Source organism: Sus scrofa, chromosome 17 (genome assembly GCF_000003025.6).
Source record: "Sus scrofa isolate TJ Tabasco breed Duroc chromosome 17, Sscrofa11.1, whole genome shotgun sequence".
Lineage (NCBI taxonomy): Eukaryota > Metazoa > Chordata > Mammalia > Artiodactyla > Suidae > Sus > Sus scrofa.
The window spans coordinates 51,396,599-51,414,716 of NC_010459.5; the positions used below are offsets into that span (position 1 = coordinate 51,396,599).

General features: G+C 44.9%; 1 protein-coding gene and 1 long non-coding RNA gene across 5 annotated transcripts in view; one reads left to right on the forward strand and one right to left on the reverse strand.

Annotated features, from left to right (window-relative positions):
• Positions 2,010-4,861, reverse strand: LOC106506057. Its single transcript, XR_001301039.2, has 3 exons — positions 4,744-4,861; positions 3,169-3,263; positions 2,010-3,070 (listed from the first exon to the last, which is right to left on the reverse strand). It is a non-coding gene; the product is annotated as an uncharacterized LOC106506057 (long non-coding RNA).
• Positions 4,463-18,118, forward strand: part of SLC9A8 (solute carrier family 9 member A8) — a 76,216-nt gene continuing 62,560 nt past the window's right edge. For 2 of the 4 annotated variants that reach the window (XR_002340027.1, XM_021077955.1), the window contains exons 1-3: positions 4,906-5,048; positions 7,390-7,568; positions 14,109-14,189. Coding sequence is in view for 2 of the 4 variants with exons in the window: in XM_021077955.1 (XP_020933614.1) it covers positions 5,023-5,048; positions 7,390-7,568; positions 14,109-14,189 (286 nt within the window). In the remaining 2 variants the exon portion in view is untranslated. Of the gene's footprint in view, positions 4,599-4,905; positions 5,049-7,389; positions 7,569-14,108; positions 14,190-18,118 lie in introns of those variants that run through there. The other 2 variants (XM_021077956.1, XM_021077957.1) reach the window with 2 other exon arrangements.

Genomic DNA, 18,118 nt, shown 5'->3' on the forward strand with positions numbered 1-18,118 from the left:
ATGGCTGGTTGTGTGTGTGTGTGTGTGTTCAATGGGTCACCACTGTGGGCAGCTGGAGCTTAACCCCACTAGGAGGGTCTGGGAAACTATTTAGACTATGACTTCAGACTTGTCCCATCCAAGGGGCAAAGGAGTGGGGGTATTTAGCCTCCAAATCTTGCCAGTCACTGGTTGAAGGCTGTTCTGGGAGCCTCAACTCCCCAGCACTGTTGGCTTGCGTTGTGCTGAGAAGAAGGCCTCAGGCACCAGTGGGACCCTCCAAGACATTCTGAGCAGGCACCAGCAGAGTCTGGTAAGGGGAGGGGAGAACTGAGAAGAAATTCAGAATCCTAGGCTCCATGGCCAAGACCCAGCAGGTCTGTGAGAGGACTGAAATATGAATTTTTTTTTCCCACAAACTCTTAGGCATATCTGTTGCACCTGACGCCAATGAATTCTATAAGCCCAATTTGGTAATTCTAGTGCCTTTTACCTGCTAAGTGGTCAGGGCCAGATTACAACATTAATGTCCACATACTTTAAAAAATTATGTCCAGTTCTCCCCCATGTGTAAATCAATTTGAAACAATACTAAATGGTAACAAAAAATACAGGGAAAACCAATATAGAACATATTTTTCGCACGGTATGGTAGGCAGAATGATGCCTCCCAAAGATGTCCATGTGCTGATCCCTGGACCCTCTGAATATATTATGTCACATGACAAGGGGAACTTAAGCGTGCCAATCAGCTGACCTAAAGACAGGGAGACACTTCTGGATTATCTGGGGTAGGGTATGGATGGCCCAATGAAATCACTGGTCTCCTCCTAAAGGAAAGAAGGCAGCAGAGTCAGAGTCAGAGGTGAACTAATGACCAAAGCAGAGATGGGAGGGATGTCACTAATGCCTTTGAAGATACAGGATGAGACCACAAGCCACGGAATGCGGGCAGCCTCTAAGAGCTGGAAAAGGCAAAGAAAGACATTCTCCCCTAGAGTCTCCAGAAGAAATGGAGCCCTACTGACACCCTAGGTTTAGCCCCATGACACTTCTTTTTTTTGTTGTTTTTTGGCCACGCTCACAGTATGCAGAAATTCCCAGACCAGGGACTGAACCTGCTCCACAGCAGTAACCCGAGCCCCTGCAGTGAGAACGCAGGACACTTAGCCTGCTGTGCCACAAGGGACTCTGTCCCGTGACACTTCTAACCTACAGAATTATAAAATAATAACTCTGCAGTATTTTCCTTGCAGTAAATCCCTTAATAAATATCTCCCATTGGTTCTACTTCTCTGATTGAATCTTGACTGATAACTGTGTTGATTCCCTTTTTAAAAAATATGAACTATCAAATCTGTTAATAAGTTTTCATTAGTACCTCTGCTTTGTTGACAGCTTCAGCATTTTCTAAACTCTGGGAAAATAGAATGATGAACAAGACATCAGGTTTCCACAAGTGTAAATTGGGCTAATCAGAGTACCTCATAGGGTTAAATAAATTACCGAGCATAATGTACCTGGAATAATGCCTAGTGCAGAATAAGTGTTCAAGAAATGTTAGAAGAGATAAAGGCCAGAAGAAGGATAAGAGAGAGAGAGAGAAAAGTTCCCTGTTTGATGGCACTTATATTCTAGAGGGGGAAATGGATGATAAACTCAGGAAGGAAGGAAAGGAGGGAGGGAGGGAAGAAGGGAAAAAAATATCTGATAGTTATAAGGGTCTCAGAAACACTCATGTTTAAGACTAGACCAGGGTTCAACTATAATAAAAAAAATTTTTTTAAATACTTGGGAGTTCCCGTCGTGGCGCAGTGGTGAACGAATCCGACTAGGAACCATGAGGTTGCGGGTTCGGTCCCTGCCCTTGCTCAGTGGGTTAAGGATCCGGCGTTGCCGTGAGCTGTGGTGTAGGTTGCAGACGCGGCTCAGATCCTGCGTTGCTATGGCTCTGGTGTAGGCTGGCGGCTGCAGCTCCGATTCAACCCCTAGCCTGGGAACCTCCATGTGCCGTGGGAACGGCCCAAAGAAATAGCAAAAAGACAAAAATAAAAAATAAAATAAAAATAAAATACTAGACCAGGGGTCGGCAGCCCACAGTGGGCCAGATCCAGACTGCCACCTGTTTTCATATGACCCAGGAGGTTTCCACATTTTTAAACGGTTGAAAAAATAAATAAAAAGAACATTTCATGACATGTGAAAATCATAAGAAATTCAAACTTCAATATCCACAGAGTTTTACTGGAACACATCCATGCCTATTTAAATCATCCATGGCTCCTTTCCCACTGCAATGGCACAGTTGAGTGGTTGCCACAGATCAGAATGCCTACAAAGCCTAAAATATTTACTGTGTGGCTCTATACAGGAAAAGTTTACTGACCCCTGCTTTAGACTGAGTGGTCAGGGAGGGCCTCCCTGAGGAGGTGACATGTAAGCTGAGACCTGAATGGCAAGAAGGAGGAAGACTGGGTTAAGAGGGCAGAGAGAACAGAGAACCAGGGCAAGAGCTTTCTTTCTAATCCAAGGCTCTGAGGGTGCTGTGGTGTCCCAGGGTGACAGCGTCCTGAGTTGGGGTCCAGAGGACAGCCTGGCACCAGAGCCTGCATGCCAGCCCCTTCTCAGCCAGGCATAGCACAGGAACCCAGAACTGCAGGTTGAAAGGCTATATTTGCCTTCCAGGGGGCAATGACAAGGGGTCCTAGATTTATTCCCAGGAGCAGGTATAGAGGGCCCGGGATTGGCCCACAGTCCCGAGAGCCACTGTTCTATGGTCTCCTACTTGCTAACAGGTTCATGAGAGCAGCAGAATCTATGGTGAAGGCCGTGGGTGGGACGGCAAGTACAATGAGGCAGCCCCTCGATGAATTCTGGGCCCCGCTTTCATCCCGACTGGCCCACAGCCTGCAGCCTGATGCAAGGAAGCCAACACCCAGCCCACAGGGGCCCGACTCCAGCCAGGTGGGGTTTTCTGGGGCTGGAAGAAGAGTAACAGCCTCCGCTTCTTGGTTCATAAATGTGGTTCAGGCTCAGAGACAACCCCGTTCTCAGTACTTTACATGCCAGTTCATTCCTGCCAAGCTCTGGGCTAAGGGAGGAAAGTAGGCTGTTAGTCCCATTTTGGACCCAGAGAAATTAAGGCAGTGACGAGCAACAGGGGGTACTGGTTAAAAACAAAGACTGTACCTGAATCCCACCCTCGATACTTGCCAGCTGTGTGACTTCGGGCAAGTGTCTGGACTTCTCTGCACCTCACCTTGTGGGCGGAGGATAGTATCTGCCTGAAAGAAATGTAAAGAATTAAGGAAACAATAGCCCAGCACCACACCCACAGGAAGAACATCCATTTTCTCAATTAGATTTGACAACAGTCTTAAGAGGTCTTAGCGCAGCAGGGGAGTCCAGCTTTGAGCCAAACAGCTCTCTTCTCCACCCAGTTCCTCAAGGGCCAAAACCCTGACATCATCCCTGACTCCCCTCTTTCTTTTAGGTGACACAGTCCTTCAGCCAATCCTGCCTTCAATATCTACCCATAGTCCAACCATTCCTGCCATATCCATGCTGTCACCTTGATTCAAAGTGCCATCAGCCCTCACCTGGATAACTGGTTTCCATTCTTGCCCGTCCACTCCGCCACCCCCCCACCCCCAGCTTTCCACAGTACTCCTCTTTTCAAAAACTTTCTGTTTCCTAACACTTCTGGAATTGACTAACTTTTTACTTATTCAAGGATCATTTGTTCTTGAGTATTTACTACGTGCCAGGTATTGTTCTCAGCACTGGAGATAAACAGAGAACAAATGCCTCCGCATTCCCAAGTTTACATTCTCGCCGAGAGAAGAGACTATAGGAATACATGAGTAAAATATACAATATGCTCACTGTTATGGAGGAAAATAACACAGAGCAGGGGAGAGGGTTTCGATTTTAGATAGGATGGTCAGGGAAGGCATAACGGACAAGGAAAGGATAAACCGAAAGCCTGAAAGTGGGAAAAGTGGGAACCAAGGGGAAACCTAGGAGCCGAGTATTCTAGAATAAGGGCTCAGCTAGTGCAGAGGTGGAAGCGTTCCCGGTCTCAGGTATTCCAAGGAAGGCACTGTGACTACAGTGGAGAGTGTGCACCTCAGAAGGTAGAGGTGATACGGTTGGGTCCTGTAGGTTCTCCAAAATTTTTCCCCTCTGATTAAGACTGGAAGCCAGTATAGGCTTTGAGCAGCAGAGTGACTGGGAAGTTTAAAAGGATCACTGGGACAGCTGTGTGGAAAAGCTGAAGGAATAAGGGCAGATAGGAAGCTATCAAAGCTGTTGAGATGTGATGGTTTCAACCAGGAAGGGAGGTACCAACTCCCCTGATGGGGTCCTTCCTATCCCTCCAACCTCACCTTGTTCCTTCCTGTATCCCCACCCCTACAGACCACTGCCAGACACAAATAGGCGTCTAATGAGCATCTGCTGACACAGGGAAAAAATAATGAATGATCCATCTCTAGGTCATTATCATCTGCTTTAAGGATAGGCGTAGAGTGAGAACTCAACGTTGACAGAAGGATATTGCACAATCCTGCACAAACACAAGTGGCTAGTTCTCTTTACGGCTGGGGAAAACAGATTGGGTAAGTATACCCCTGGGGTCCCTCTACGTTAGAAGCTTCCTTCCCAATTTTAGCATGGTGAAGCCCTGGCACTGGATGGAAAGAACTTGCTCTTAGGGTGAGTCACAGTGACCTCACAGGTCAAACGTCCCCCAAACGTCCCTACCCTGTGGAAGGGCAAAGCCGGAACCTCGTGAGGCCCCAGGGTCAAGAGACGGAGGCCGGACACACATCCTGAAAGTTCCCACAGATTTCGCCCCCGCCCCCCACGAGTCTCCTCCCACCCTCGGGCCATAGAGACGAAGGGACAGAAATGCCGCCCTCGCGCAGCCGAGACCCCGCCCCCCGCTCGTCGACCCGCCCGCGCCTCCAGCGGAAGCCGGAAGCACAAGCGGGCCCGCTAGCCCCGCGGCTCCGAACTCGGTGGTCTCGGAGGCTCGGCCGGATGGGGGAGAAGATGGCGGAAGAGGAGTGAGTGGGCTTTTCCCGGGCGGCGGAGGCGGCAGGGCTGGGCCCCATCGGGTGACGGCGAGCACCTCAGGCCGCCCTCCGGCCCCCGAAGGCGGAGCTCCTTGTGCTGGTTGGCCAGGACTGACCGTGCCGGCCCCTGCGAGGAGGGCGGGAGGGACGGGCCTGGGCCCTGCAGCCTCCTTGAGGTTGGACCCTCGGGCTGGGGATCGGCTGCCCAGCGTAGGTCTCGAAAGCCGTCTTGCGCAAACTGCAACCCAAATTTCACTTTCCCAGTTTTCGGTCATCTGATTTCGCAGCGCTCCGCCGCCTCCAGAAAGTCACCCACGCGCTCCCCATAAGTAGCCAGCCGCCTCCTCCATTGTAACGATCATTTTTCATATGTTTCTTTTCACTGAATCTTATCTGTTCATTAACTAGCCATCTAATCTTTTGCGGCCCCTGGTCTCATGGTAGTGACGGAGGCCGACCAGGAGCGGCTCTCAGAGAGCTTCCGTGTTAGTGGGGAAAAAAGACCATAAATAGCATGCTTTCAGTGCTCTGAAAGAAACGCAGTGGCATTAGGGTGCAGGGGGCTTCTCAGAAAGAGGTGGTGTGCCAGATGAAACCTTTATGACCAGAAGGAGGGGTGGGAGAGGAACAAGCAGGTGCAAAAACCTAGAATCTAGAAAGAACTGAGTGCCTTTTTGAGGGACGAAGGCAGGATGGCAGGAGTGTAGTGAGCAGGGGGGCTAGCTGTACAAGATGAGGTAAAGGGAGTGGGGTTATCTGTCCTCCAGGTACTTCTGGAGAAGGACCACTCTTAGTCCATCTACCCACCTGCCAGGCACAGTCTATTGCAGGTTATAGATGCCCTATCTATGTTTGTGGAATGAGTATGTAAAAAGTAACAAGGAATCAACCAGTGGTTGAAATTTGACTTCCTCACCTGACAACATTTCATGTATGTCTTTTGGCCTGGTGGTCATTTTATTTAGTCAGCTTACTTCGGCATATGGAAGTTCACAGCAACACCAGATATGGGCTGCATCTGCAATCTACACCACAGCTCATGGCGACGCCAGATCCTTAACCCAGTGATCGAGGCCAGGGATCAACCTGTGTCCCCGTGGGTACTAGTCAGGTTCGTTGCTGCTGAGCCAGGATGCGAACTCTGTAGTCAGCTTACTTGTTGATCATCTTCTCTGTCCCAGACACTAAACTGGGCCTCAGCAGCACAAAGCAAAAGAGGTCATATGGCCCAGTGATTTCCAGTTTGGTTTCAGAGCTTGTTTCTGCCGATAACAGTGATATTTGCCAAGTTATATGTTTCAGAGCCTGCTATTCATGAGTGAAAGAGAGAAAGTAGTAGTACCCTACCTCAGACTTGTTATGCCTATTAAGTAGGTTATGTTAAGTAGATTGTGTGTTATCTGGCCCCTGGAATAAAACATTAGTTGTTCTGGAGTTCCCGTTGTGGCTCAGTGGTTAACGAATCCGACTAGGAACTATGAGGTTGCGGGTTTGATCCCTGACCTCGTTTAGTGGGTTAAGGATCTGGCGTTGCCGTGAGCTGTGGTGTAGGTTGCAGATGCGGCTTGGACCTGGCATTGCTGTGGCTCTGGTGTGGGCCGGCAGCTGTAGCTCCGATTAGACCCCTAGGCTGGGAACTTCCATATGCCGCAGATGCGGCCCTAGAAAAGACAAAAAAAAAACAAAAACAAAAACCCTGAGCATTAGTTGTTCTAATCACAATTACCATGATTGTTGTGTCAGTGTTGGGCTAGTTTACAGTCCCAGCACAATGTGAGATAACTGTGAGGAACACGGGGGTGGGGTGGAGTGGGATATTGCAGAGGGGCTTACACGTGGGCCTCTTGAACTCAGAGGAGGGTTGTGTAAAGTAGCGTGGGACATTCTGACCAGATCAGCAACTGGGCAGATTCAGGTGGTTTCTTCAGTTTGTAAGGGGTGGCGGGGGAATCCCAGGGAAAGAATGTCCACTGGAGAAATAAAATACGTAAACAGTAATGGGCTTCGGACTGTCACCGGATTCTAGTTTGCTTCCACTTAAATCCCCCGTTAAGTGCAAAGAGCAGGCAGCATTTTGTTTCTACACCCGCCCTGATTCCCCTTTCTCTCTGTCCTGTGGCTCTGTCAGAGCCCCTGAGGCTGCTGGTACCTTGCTGCTGTGGCAGGCAGGGATTTTCCTAATCATTTTCCCTCCAAGGCCTTCCTGTTGGTTGCAAGACTTGTGAGTCCCATAAAGCTCTGTGCCCCATTCTCTTTCTGGTTTGTGCGTGCATTGATCCTGTGGGGCCCTTGTCCCTTGTCTAATTCTGCTGCTTTTTATGTTCTCCAACAGGTTCCCCAATACAACTCACGAAGGTTTCAATGTCACCCTTCACACCACCCCAGTTGTCACTACGAAACTGGTGCTCCCGACCCCTGCCAAGCCCATCCTCCCCGTGCAGACAGGGGAACAGGCTCAGCAGGAGGAGCAGTCGAGCGGCATGACCATTTTCTTCAGCCTCCTCGTCCTAGGTGAATGCATGCAGAAACACCACCTGCTACCCTTATGAGTGTCTGTGTACCCTGTCTATATGGTTAACCCCATGTCCACTGCTGTTGACTTTTTTTTTTTAATTTATTATTTTTTCTTTTTTTTCCTTTTTTTTCTTTTAAGGCTGCACCTGTGGCACACGGAAGTTCCCAGGCTAGGGGTCGAATTGGAGCTGCAGCTGCCGGCCGAAGCAGCGCCAGATCCAAGTTGCGTCTGTGACCTGTGCTGAGACTGGCAGCAACGCCAGATCATTAACCCACTGAGTGAGGCCAGGAATCGAACCTGCATCATGGGTACGAGTGGGGTTCTTAACCCCATGAGCCACAGTGAGAACACTATCTGGTGTTGACTTTGTCAGGTCTTCCTCCCATCTGGTTCACTTCAAACGCTGAGGGTCAATGATCAGTCAGTTCATAACATCATCACAGGATACTCCTTTTTTCTTTGTAAAGTCATTGAACTTAGCAATTTTGAAGAGCCCTTTCTTTATGTAGCATCTTAGATGTCCTCTGAAAGAAAGAATTAAAGAATCTTTGATCTTGAAAGAACCTTTAACGTCTTCTAGTTTAGTGTACTTCAGACTCTGCTGACGAGTGTCCACCTATGGGGGGCCGGGTGGCTGGGTGGGTGGCAGTAGCTGGAGGGGGTGTCAAATGGAAGAGCCTCTGACTTTCTGACCAGAGCAGCACTTTGTCTCTTGTATCTATTAGGCCTCTGTGTAAAACTTTGATTAGTTAAGGGTTTTGCTGTTGAGTAAAAGATCAGACACCTTTGCCCTAGCACGCTGTTCGCGTTAACCTCTGTCATGACAGTTAACTGGTCGTGACTTTTGCTGTAGCTGTGTACCACCCGAGCTGTTACTGACTTACGTAATGTTTCTCTCTAAACGGATTCACTTTCCCAAGCTTATCTCATTTTATTCATCCTCCTTTAACAGGTGAAATTTAGGCCCAGAGAGGTTAAGTGATTGACAAACCTGGTTTGAGGGAGACTAGAGAGTGACATCCAGGTTGTCAGACATGGATTGAGAAGCTTAGATAGAAGGCAGTAACTTAGATGCCTTCCAGAGACTCTGGACAGTAGATAACTGTTTTAAACAAACAAACCAAAAAACCCCCAGTTGACACTGCACAATCGCTTTGGATTAGCTAAGAAGAGAGAGCTTAGAATATGAGCCTCCAAAGTCTTGTTTGAAAGTTTACACTTTCTGCTCCTCCATAATGATACTGGATCATATTTCTAATTAGATCTTTTCAGAAGAGTGGAAGGTACAATTGGACGGAAAGGTGCAAAGTATTTCTCTGATGTCTGTTAGGGCTGTGTTTTTGAGGAAAAGTGTAACTTCTTTCACATTCTCTTCAGACTTGGTTAATTATTTTTAATAAGATGGTAATTTTATTTAAAATCCCAGGATTTGTCCTTGTTTTCATAGATTTTTTTAAAAACTTTTGAGTTGGATACTAAAAAAGTACACCAACCACAAGTATACAATGTCCATTTAGATTTAGTATGCCAAGTAATTTTTTACTGTCAGTGTAATTGAATTCTATTTCTAGGATTACTTCTTGTTTTGTTCTTTGGTTTGCTTTTTCTTTTGAAAAAGGAAACTTTGTAGTTGAATACAAGAAGAAAAGCAGTTCTTTCCTTGTTCAAGAAGTCTTTAGTATCTTAATCCTTAATCCTAGTATTATTAGTCTGTTTACATTGTTGTCAGCATGATATGTTAGCGAATATAAAAGGCAGGCCTGGAAAAGAAAAACTTTTATAATCACTTTTTTCACAGGAGGGTGAAAAGGCTAAGTAAGACTTTCAAAGTAATTTTCAGGGTGTGGAGTATCTAAGATTAGCTTGTGCCAGAGACCAAAGAACAGGGTTTTTGGTTTTTTGTTTTGTTCATACCTGAGGCATGTGGAAGTTCCCAGGTCAGGGATCAAGTCCAGGCTGCAGCTGCAGCAGTGCTTGATCCTTAACCCACTTTGCCACAGCAGGAACTCCCCCAGATTTGAGGGTTTTTTTTATATATGTGTATATAATGATTTTTATTTTTTTTTCATCATAGCTGGTTTACAGTGTTCTGTCAGTTTTCTACTATACAGCATGGTGACCCAGTTACATATACATATACATAGGTTCTTTTTTCTCACATTATCATGCTCCATCATAAGTGACTAGATTATAATGAGCTTTTTAATCTAAACAAAATGCTGATGTTTGACTTGTAGAAGCAATGGTGAATCGTTGTTATTGACTTAGGCTAGAGCTAACGATTGTCGTCATTTGACAGATAACATTAATTTGTAGGCCATTAAATTTATTTCTTTTTTTTTTCTTTTTAATGCTGCACCTGCAGCATATGGAAGTTCCCAGGTTAGGGAATCAAATCAGAGCTGCAGCTGCTGGCCACAGCCACAGGCACAGCAACACTGGATCTGAGCCACATGTGCAGTCTACGCCACAGCCTGCAACAACACTGGATCCTTAACCCACTGAGTGAGGCCAGAGATTGAACCTGCATCCTCACGGACCCTATGTCTGGTTCTTAACCTGCTGAACCACTAAGGGAACTTGGCCATGAAACTTAATAGAGTTGTTAAAATTCACGTGTCTATGTTTCAATATATTTTCCATAATTATAATTTCAGGCATGAAAAATTAGAAGCACATTAACTTATTCTCATCCCTCCATGCCACACACAAGTTCTTGTCCCTTCTTGCTCTGGTTTTTATCCAAGCATACTTGAAGACATGAACTTGTATGTGTATATACGTATGTACATTCATACGCACATATAGATGAGCAGGCATATATAGTTCAGAGTTTGTTTTAGTGCAGGTGGGGTCCTGTAACTTGCCTTTTCATCTCATAGAACGTCTTGGAGGTCTTTCCGTGTTACTGCTTTTTTTATCAACCTCATTCTTTTTTTTTAAGAAAAAGAATGTGTATGTGGTTAAATAAACATAACATAAATTTTACCATTTTGAAGTGTATAATTTGGAATTTTCACTGTGGTGCAGTGGGTTAAGAATCTGACTGCAGCGGCTGAGGTTGCTTCGGAGACATGGCTTTGATCTTCAGCCCAGCATATTGGGTTAAAGCATCCAGCGTTACTGCAGCTGTGGTGTAGGTCACAGCTGCAGTTGGGATTCCATCCCTGGCCCAGGAACTTCCATATGCTGCTGGTGTGGCCATGAAATAAGTAAAGTCTACAATTCAGTGGCACTTCACACACTCACAGTGTTGGGCAACCATCACCATTTTCTAGTTCTAGAACTTTTGTATCACCCCGAAAGGAAATCTTAATTCCCGTTAAAAGCAGTCACTCCCCATTCTCCCTCCCCTCAGTGTTCTGCTGTCTCTAGGAACTGGCCTACCCAGAATATTTCCTGCAGGTGGAGCTGTACAGTATGTGGCGTTTTGTGTCTGGCTTCCCTCACTCTGCATGAAGTTTTCAAGTTTCATTTGTGTAGCACGTGTCAGAATTTCCCTTTTATGGGTGAATAATATACTCTGCTTTATGTTTATCCATTCCTCAGTTGAAGGGAATTGGGAATGTGTCCACCTTTGGGCTATTGTAAATAAGTGCTGCAGTCAACATTGTTGTACAGGTTTTTATGTGGGCGTATGCTTTTATTTCTCTTGGGTATGTACTTAGGAGTGGAATTGCTAGGTTAAATGGTTCCTCTGTGTGTACCTTTCTCAGGAACTGCCAGACTTTTCCACAGAGGCCACACCACTTTACAGTCCCACCAGCAATGCACGAGAGGTCCAGGTTCTCTACATCTTTGCCAACACTTGTCATTTTCTGTTTTGTTTTTTAAATTTTTATTTTGGGCTGTGCCTGTGCCACTCGGAAGTTTCCAGACCAGGGGTCTAATTGGAGTTGCAACTGCTGTCCTACAATCCTACACCACAGCCAAAGAAACACAGGATCTGAGCCGTGACTGTGACCTGTACCACAGCTCACTTCAATGCCGGATCCCTGACCTGCTGAGCGAAGGCAGGGTTCGAACCTGCGTCCTCATGGATACTAGTTGGGTTTGTAACCCCATGAGCCACAACGGGATCTCCCTGTTTTGTTTTTGATTATAGCAATTAGAACCATCCTAGTGAGGGGGAAGTTGGATCTCCCTGCAGTTTTGATTTGCATTTTTCTATGAATTAATGGTGATGAGCATCTTTTCATGGGCTTATTGGCCCTTTGCATATATTCTTTGAAGAAATGTCTATTTAACGTCTTTGCCCTTTTGAAAATTGTGTTGTCTTTTTGTTGTTGAGTTCTAAGAGTTCCTTATGTACTCTGGACCTACACCCTCACCAGACATACGATTTACAAATCTTTTCTCCAGTTTTGTGGGTTGTCTTCGCAGAGCTTTTGCATGGCTGGAGATCATTCCCTGGCATTGATCAGCTCCCTGGTAGCTCTGGTTGACAACCAGTTTTTTCTTTTGTTCCCTTTTTTTTTTTTGGTTTTTAGGGCCACACTCCTGGCATATGGAAGTTCCCGGGCTAGGGGTCGAATTGGAGCTACAGCTGCTGGCTGTGCCACAACCACAGTAGCACAGGATCCGAGCCTCGTTCTGTGACCTAGGCCACAGCCCACGGCAACGCCGGATCGTTGACCCACTGAGTAAGGCCAGGGATTGAACCTGCATCCTCAAGGATCCACGTTGGGTTGTTAACTGCCAGGCCACGAAGGGAACTCCTTCACTTTTGTTCTTAAAGCTGCAAATCCTTGTTTGATTTATGAGAACCAGCTTTACATTTTTTCATCCGCCTTGGTGCAGAGAAAGAGCAGAAACTGATTCAACACCCTGGATCTATTTTCTGTCTAATTGTGTGCTCACATGCCTGCCTTTTTAGACAGTAGACGTGTTCATTGGTCATGTGTTGTGCTCATGCACTGGAACTTTTTTCTTGCTCTTAGTATTTAATGTAGGCTTTTTCTAACTAGGCTAAATATTTATAATAACACCACAGATTGATAGTTTAAAGCACAGAATGAAAGGAGGACAAAATTTCTATATTTACAACTGTTTCCTTTCTCTGGCCACCTGGTGCTTTTTGGTGGGACTAAAGATAATCAAATTTGTCAGGGTGGCCTCTGAGGGTGGCCGGTTAACAGCCATGTGCATTGTTTAAACATTTCCCTTTACCAAAAAAAGCCACACATTTATATCGAGGACTGTCAGGATAATACTTTGATTGAGGAGATGGCACACCTCCTCGGTGTCCAAGAAAGAAAAAAGAATTGCAGGCTACATTTGGGCCTTGAAGCCTTGATGTTACATTTAGGAGTTATTTGTGTGAAAGTTTGCTTTTTGTGGTCCAGAAATACTTAAATTCCTTTCAAATAGTTTTACATCTTTTTGTTTCTTTTCTTTCATGACAACACCCCTGTGAGGAGAGTCAGACATTGTTCTTCTTTTACTGGTTGAGGCCTGGAGGTCCCCCGGGAGAGAGGTGGTGGGTGCCTGTTGGTTAAGGGCACAGGGTTGGACTCAAGCTCAACTCTGCAGCGCCTTGCAGCAATGTGACCTCTCTAGCTTCAGTTTTTTCATCTTTAATCAAAGGAGATAGTGGTGATTATAGCTCCTTCAGAGGGGGTGTCGAGGGTCAAATGTGACAGCGTTTGGGAAGTGCTCACAGTGCCTGCCTCATGGGAAGCCCTCAACCACTGCCCCTCCCCCTCATGTTTAGGTTTCTGATGTTCTTATCACCAAACCAGTTTTGACTTGGTCCTGTTTGTGAAACCCCCTCACTTCCTTCTGTGTTAAAAGATAACCAATCACATGGTGGCAAAATACTTCATGTCGGCATATTCTGTTGCAGTTATGTTTGCATAAAAGTGATTGATTTCATTGACTTCTTTCTCCCCTTTTAAAGTTTTGCAATTGATGATTACTTCCAAAAAGTTGAGAACCATTTTTGAGAATCAGGGAAGTTTGAGTCATTTTATTTATGTATGTATGTATGTATGTATGTATGTATGTCTTTTTAGGGCCACACTTTTGGCACATGGAGGTTCCCAGCCTAGGGGTCTAATCGGAGCTGCAGCTGCCAGCCACAGCCACAGCCACAGCAACGCAGGATCCGAGCTGCAACTTTGACCTACAGTCACGGCAACACCAGATCGTTATCCCGCTGAGCGAGGCCAGGGATCAAACCTGCATCCTCACAGATACTAGTCAGATTCGTTTCCGCCGAGCCACAACGGGAATTCCGGTTTGAGTAATTTTAAATGGTTGTTTCAGGTTTAACAGCTTAGAAGAGAGAGAGATGTCTCTTGCTCTTTCAGTAACTGGAAAACAAACTAGTTAAGGCATATAATGAAGTATGGATGACGTTCCCTGGTGACTTAGCGAGTGAAAAATCTGGCAACGTCACTGCTGTGGCTTGAGTCACTGCTGTGGCATGGGTTCAGTCCCTATCCTGGGAACTTATGCATGCCAGGGGCCCGGCCAAAAGAAACAAAAAACCAAAGTTGAGATGTTCTAACCATGCATTATTTTTTTCCCCACAGCTATCTGCATCATATTGGTGCATTTACTGATCCGATACAGATTGCATTTCTTGCCAGAGAGCGTTGCTGTTGTTTCCTTAGGTAAGTGCTTATTGGTGAGCCTGTGATAAAAGCAGTATCAATACCATATTTTGAGTGCCTCCAAAGTGCAGGGAACCACAAGAGATGTGGTATATATCTGAGCTCATTTCATCTTCACACAAGCTGCCAGAAGAGGGTTATGATCCCACTTTATCGGTGAGGACACTGGGGCTCAGAGAGGGGTGATGACCTCCTGCAGGTCACATGGAAGTCCCTCTATACAGCTGGAAAGCCCTTTCTCCTCCCAGAACTGCCCTCAGGGCACACATCCTAGGCTTTCATCAGTTTGCAATATTGTGGTTACTTTTGCTAGTTTCCACTTGCCCACCGATGATATTTAATTTTTCCTCATCACCGCTGCTTTATAAGTTGATTTTATATATATGATTGTGTATGCTTTATAAGTTAATTTTCTTTGCCTTATAGATCTGGTTTAGTATATTCAGTAATTCCTTCCCAATATGGCAGTGGTTTCGGTTAGCTTTGGAAAGGGGCATTCATGTTCATTCTAAGGTCTGCTACTAGGCTGTGCTGACACTCAACTAAGGCAAGTAATTGATACTTCAGAATCACTGAATTTTACAGTGGGAACAGACTTTCACTTTATGGTTTAGGACTGAGAAATGGCTCACTTTAATGTCAATCATATCTAGAGTCTTCAGAGAGCATTCCCCTCTACCTCACTTCTGTTTCCCTCTTTTGTTTCCTGTGGCAATTAACTGTTAACATAATTAGCCTCTGTTTAGCGTGTGTGGATCAGTGTAATAACATGTGAGCTCACTTGCAAGTTCATTGAAGTGGTTAACAAAGGAAGAAGCAGGGATCTATTCTCAGTAAGTATTAAATCAAGACAAAAATGTGGGTGGGGATACTTAATAGGGTTTTACTAAGATCAGCCAAAGCTTTCATCAGCTTGTTATATTATAGTTACTTTTACTAGTTTCCACTTGCCTACTGATGCTGTTTAATTTGCCCTTATCACCACTGGTGCTTTGTATAATTTTCTTTTCCTTGGATCTGGTTTGGTATATTTAATAATCCATTCCCAGTATAGCACTGGTTTAGGTTAGCTTTGGAAATGAACATTCAGACTCTGTTCTTTCTCCTTCCCCTGTCAATACCAGCATTCCTACTCCTCTGGTTCAACCCCTCCTGTATTTTCCCTGGACTTCACGGTACTACTAAGGATGTTAATAGTTTTGTGGTCAACTTACATAGTTTCTTAAAAATAAGAACTATAGTTTCTTTTTATTATTATTATTATTATTATTTGCTTTTTAGGGCCGCACCCACAGCACATGGAGGTTCCCAGGCTAGGAGTCAAATCGGAGCTGCAGCTGCCGGCCTGCGCCACAGCCACAGCAATGCCAGATCCAAGCTATGTCTGCAACCTACACCACAGCTCACGGCAACGGCCGATCCTTAACCCACCACAAGAGGCCAGGGATCGAACCTGCATCTTTATGAATCCTACTTGGGTTCATTAACCACTGAGCCATGAAGAGAACTCCAAGTTTCTCTCCATTTCTCAACAGTGCCTCCTTTTGTCTTGGCTTCCCTCTCAGGCAGGCTCTCTTCACCTGCTAAGCCTTGACAGCTTCAGGCTAACTTTCCTTAGCCTGGAGAGGTGGCCTCCTCTTCTCCCTGGTTCCACCAGAAGTTGTAGGATGAACTCTGACCAAATGGCCACCCCAGAACTGGACATGGAGTGCAGTGATGCTGGGAGTCAGCCAAGGCTCTCCATCCACAAGGTTTACTTCTTCGATGATGCTGTGCAAATAACCAGCCTCTTCAGCCAGGTCTTGGGAGGGGTGATGGCAAGTAAGTCTGGGAGTTCTTGTCATGACTCAGTGGTAGTGAAGCCGAGTAGTATCCATGAGGATGTGGGTTCGATCCCTGGCCTCACTCAGTGGGTTAAGGATCCAGCGTTACCGTGAGGTGTAGGCCAAAGAGGCAGCTCAGATCTGATCTTGCTGTGGCTGTGGTATAGGCCAGCAGTTGAAGCCCCCCGTTCAACCCTAGCCTGGGAACTTCCGTATGCTGCAGGTGTGGCTCTAAAAAGCAAAAAAAAAAAAAAAAAAAAAAAGAAGAAGAAGAAAAGATAAAAGAAAGTAAGTCTGACTTTCAGTACTTATCTGCTAACTCAGGTGACTGGAATGCTAAGAGCATTTCTAGGCAGAGTGCTAGGGTCTAGAAAGTATTTTTTATTAGAGGACATTTGATTGGAATGTAGAAATGCTGACAAAGCTATAAAATAGTTATGTATTTTATAAAGCCATGTAAATTGAAGGAAAACTTTTTTTCCTACTGGAGCAAAGTGTACTAAAATGTTGAGATATCCACCATTTCAAGAATTTCCAACTTTTGTGCCAAAAAAGAATTTAGATGAAGCTGCCAGAGAAATTGGGGTTTCATTCTTTCAGGGTTAAGTTTTCCTCCCCTACTTCTTCTGGCCAGAGGTTACTTATAAGTCTGCAGTCATTTAGAGATAGCATTGGCCTTTTGTTTTATGTAGTTAAGTGTTCAGAATTCCTAAGAAATTGTTGATGAAGAAAAGGGTTGTCTTACATGCTAAAAACACATTTCTGTCCTTCTATTTTATTGTATTTTCAAATGATGCTTAAGACTTTTTTCATCCTTTATAAAAACCTAGCATCAACATGAAGTTCTAAAGATATTTCTTTGGCCCTTGTTCAGAGCTTTCAAATACTTGCTATACTTAGGGAATTCAGTAGTTTGGGCTTTTTTTTTTTTTCAATAGAAATTTTTTTTGCACACTTAAAAAATAGATGTACAGAAAAAGAAAAAAATCCTTTTCTTGGACAACCAGCTGTTTTTATCATGCCTCATTCTCTTCCAAACCATGTGTAGACATACACATAGTGCTTAGATGGCTGGACTTGGTTTATATCATTTTTATGTTCTTTACTTTTATTGTTCTTTCCATGTATTAGTGAAGTTTACATAATTATTTTTATTAGCCATGTAGTGATGAGTCACTATTGTTATATATTTTGGCTGAAATTTATAAGGAATGAAAATGAAATAACTGTACTGCTCACTGTTGTATATATAGCAAAACAGGAAATAGAGGTTTTCTAGTCCTACTTTATTGCAAATCGAGGAAAGGCCAGAATGGGGTTAAGAACGGAAATTTGACTATCAAATGCCAAAGTTTAGCCTGAATACTGTTGATGGTTAGAGAAACCATGTTTTAACTTATAACTAGATTTATTTGTTTGTTTTGTTTTTGTCTTTTCTAGGGCCAAACTCGCAGCATATGGATGTTCCCAGGCTAGGGGTCTAATCAGAGCTGTAGCTGCTGGCCTACACAACAACCATAGCAATGCCAGATCCGAGCTGTGTCTTTGACCTACACCACAGCTCACAGCAATGCCAGATCTTTAACCCACTGAGCAAGGCCAGGGATCGAACTTGCAACCTCATGGTTCCTAGTTGGATTCGTTAACTACTGAGCCACGACAGGAACTCCCATTAACTTATAACTACATTTGATCAGAGTAAATAGGAATACGCAAATGTCACAACCTTCTTAACTATGTTTTGCTTTTAGTTATATTAACTCCTTGTTTTGACCAAAGAGTTGTAAAATTTTTTTGTCTGTTTTTTTTTTTGTTTTTTTTTGTTTTTTTTTTTTAAGGGCCACCCCTGTGGCATTTGGAGGTTCTCAAGCTGGGGTCAAATTGGAGCTGTAGCTGCCGGCCTACGCCACAGCCACAGCAATGCCAGATCCAAGCCACATCTGCGACCTACACCACAGCTCACAGCAACGCCAGATCTTTAACCCACTGAGCAAGGCCAGGGGTTGAACCTGAACCCTCATGGATACTAGCCAGATTCCTTTCTGCTGAACCATGACGGGAACTCTGTGTTTTTTTTTCTTTTTTTTTTTTAAGAATAGTGTTCTT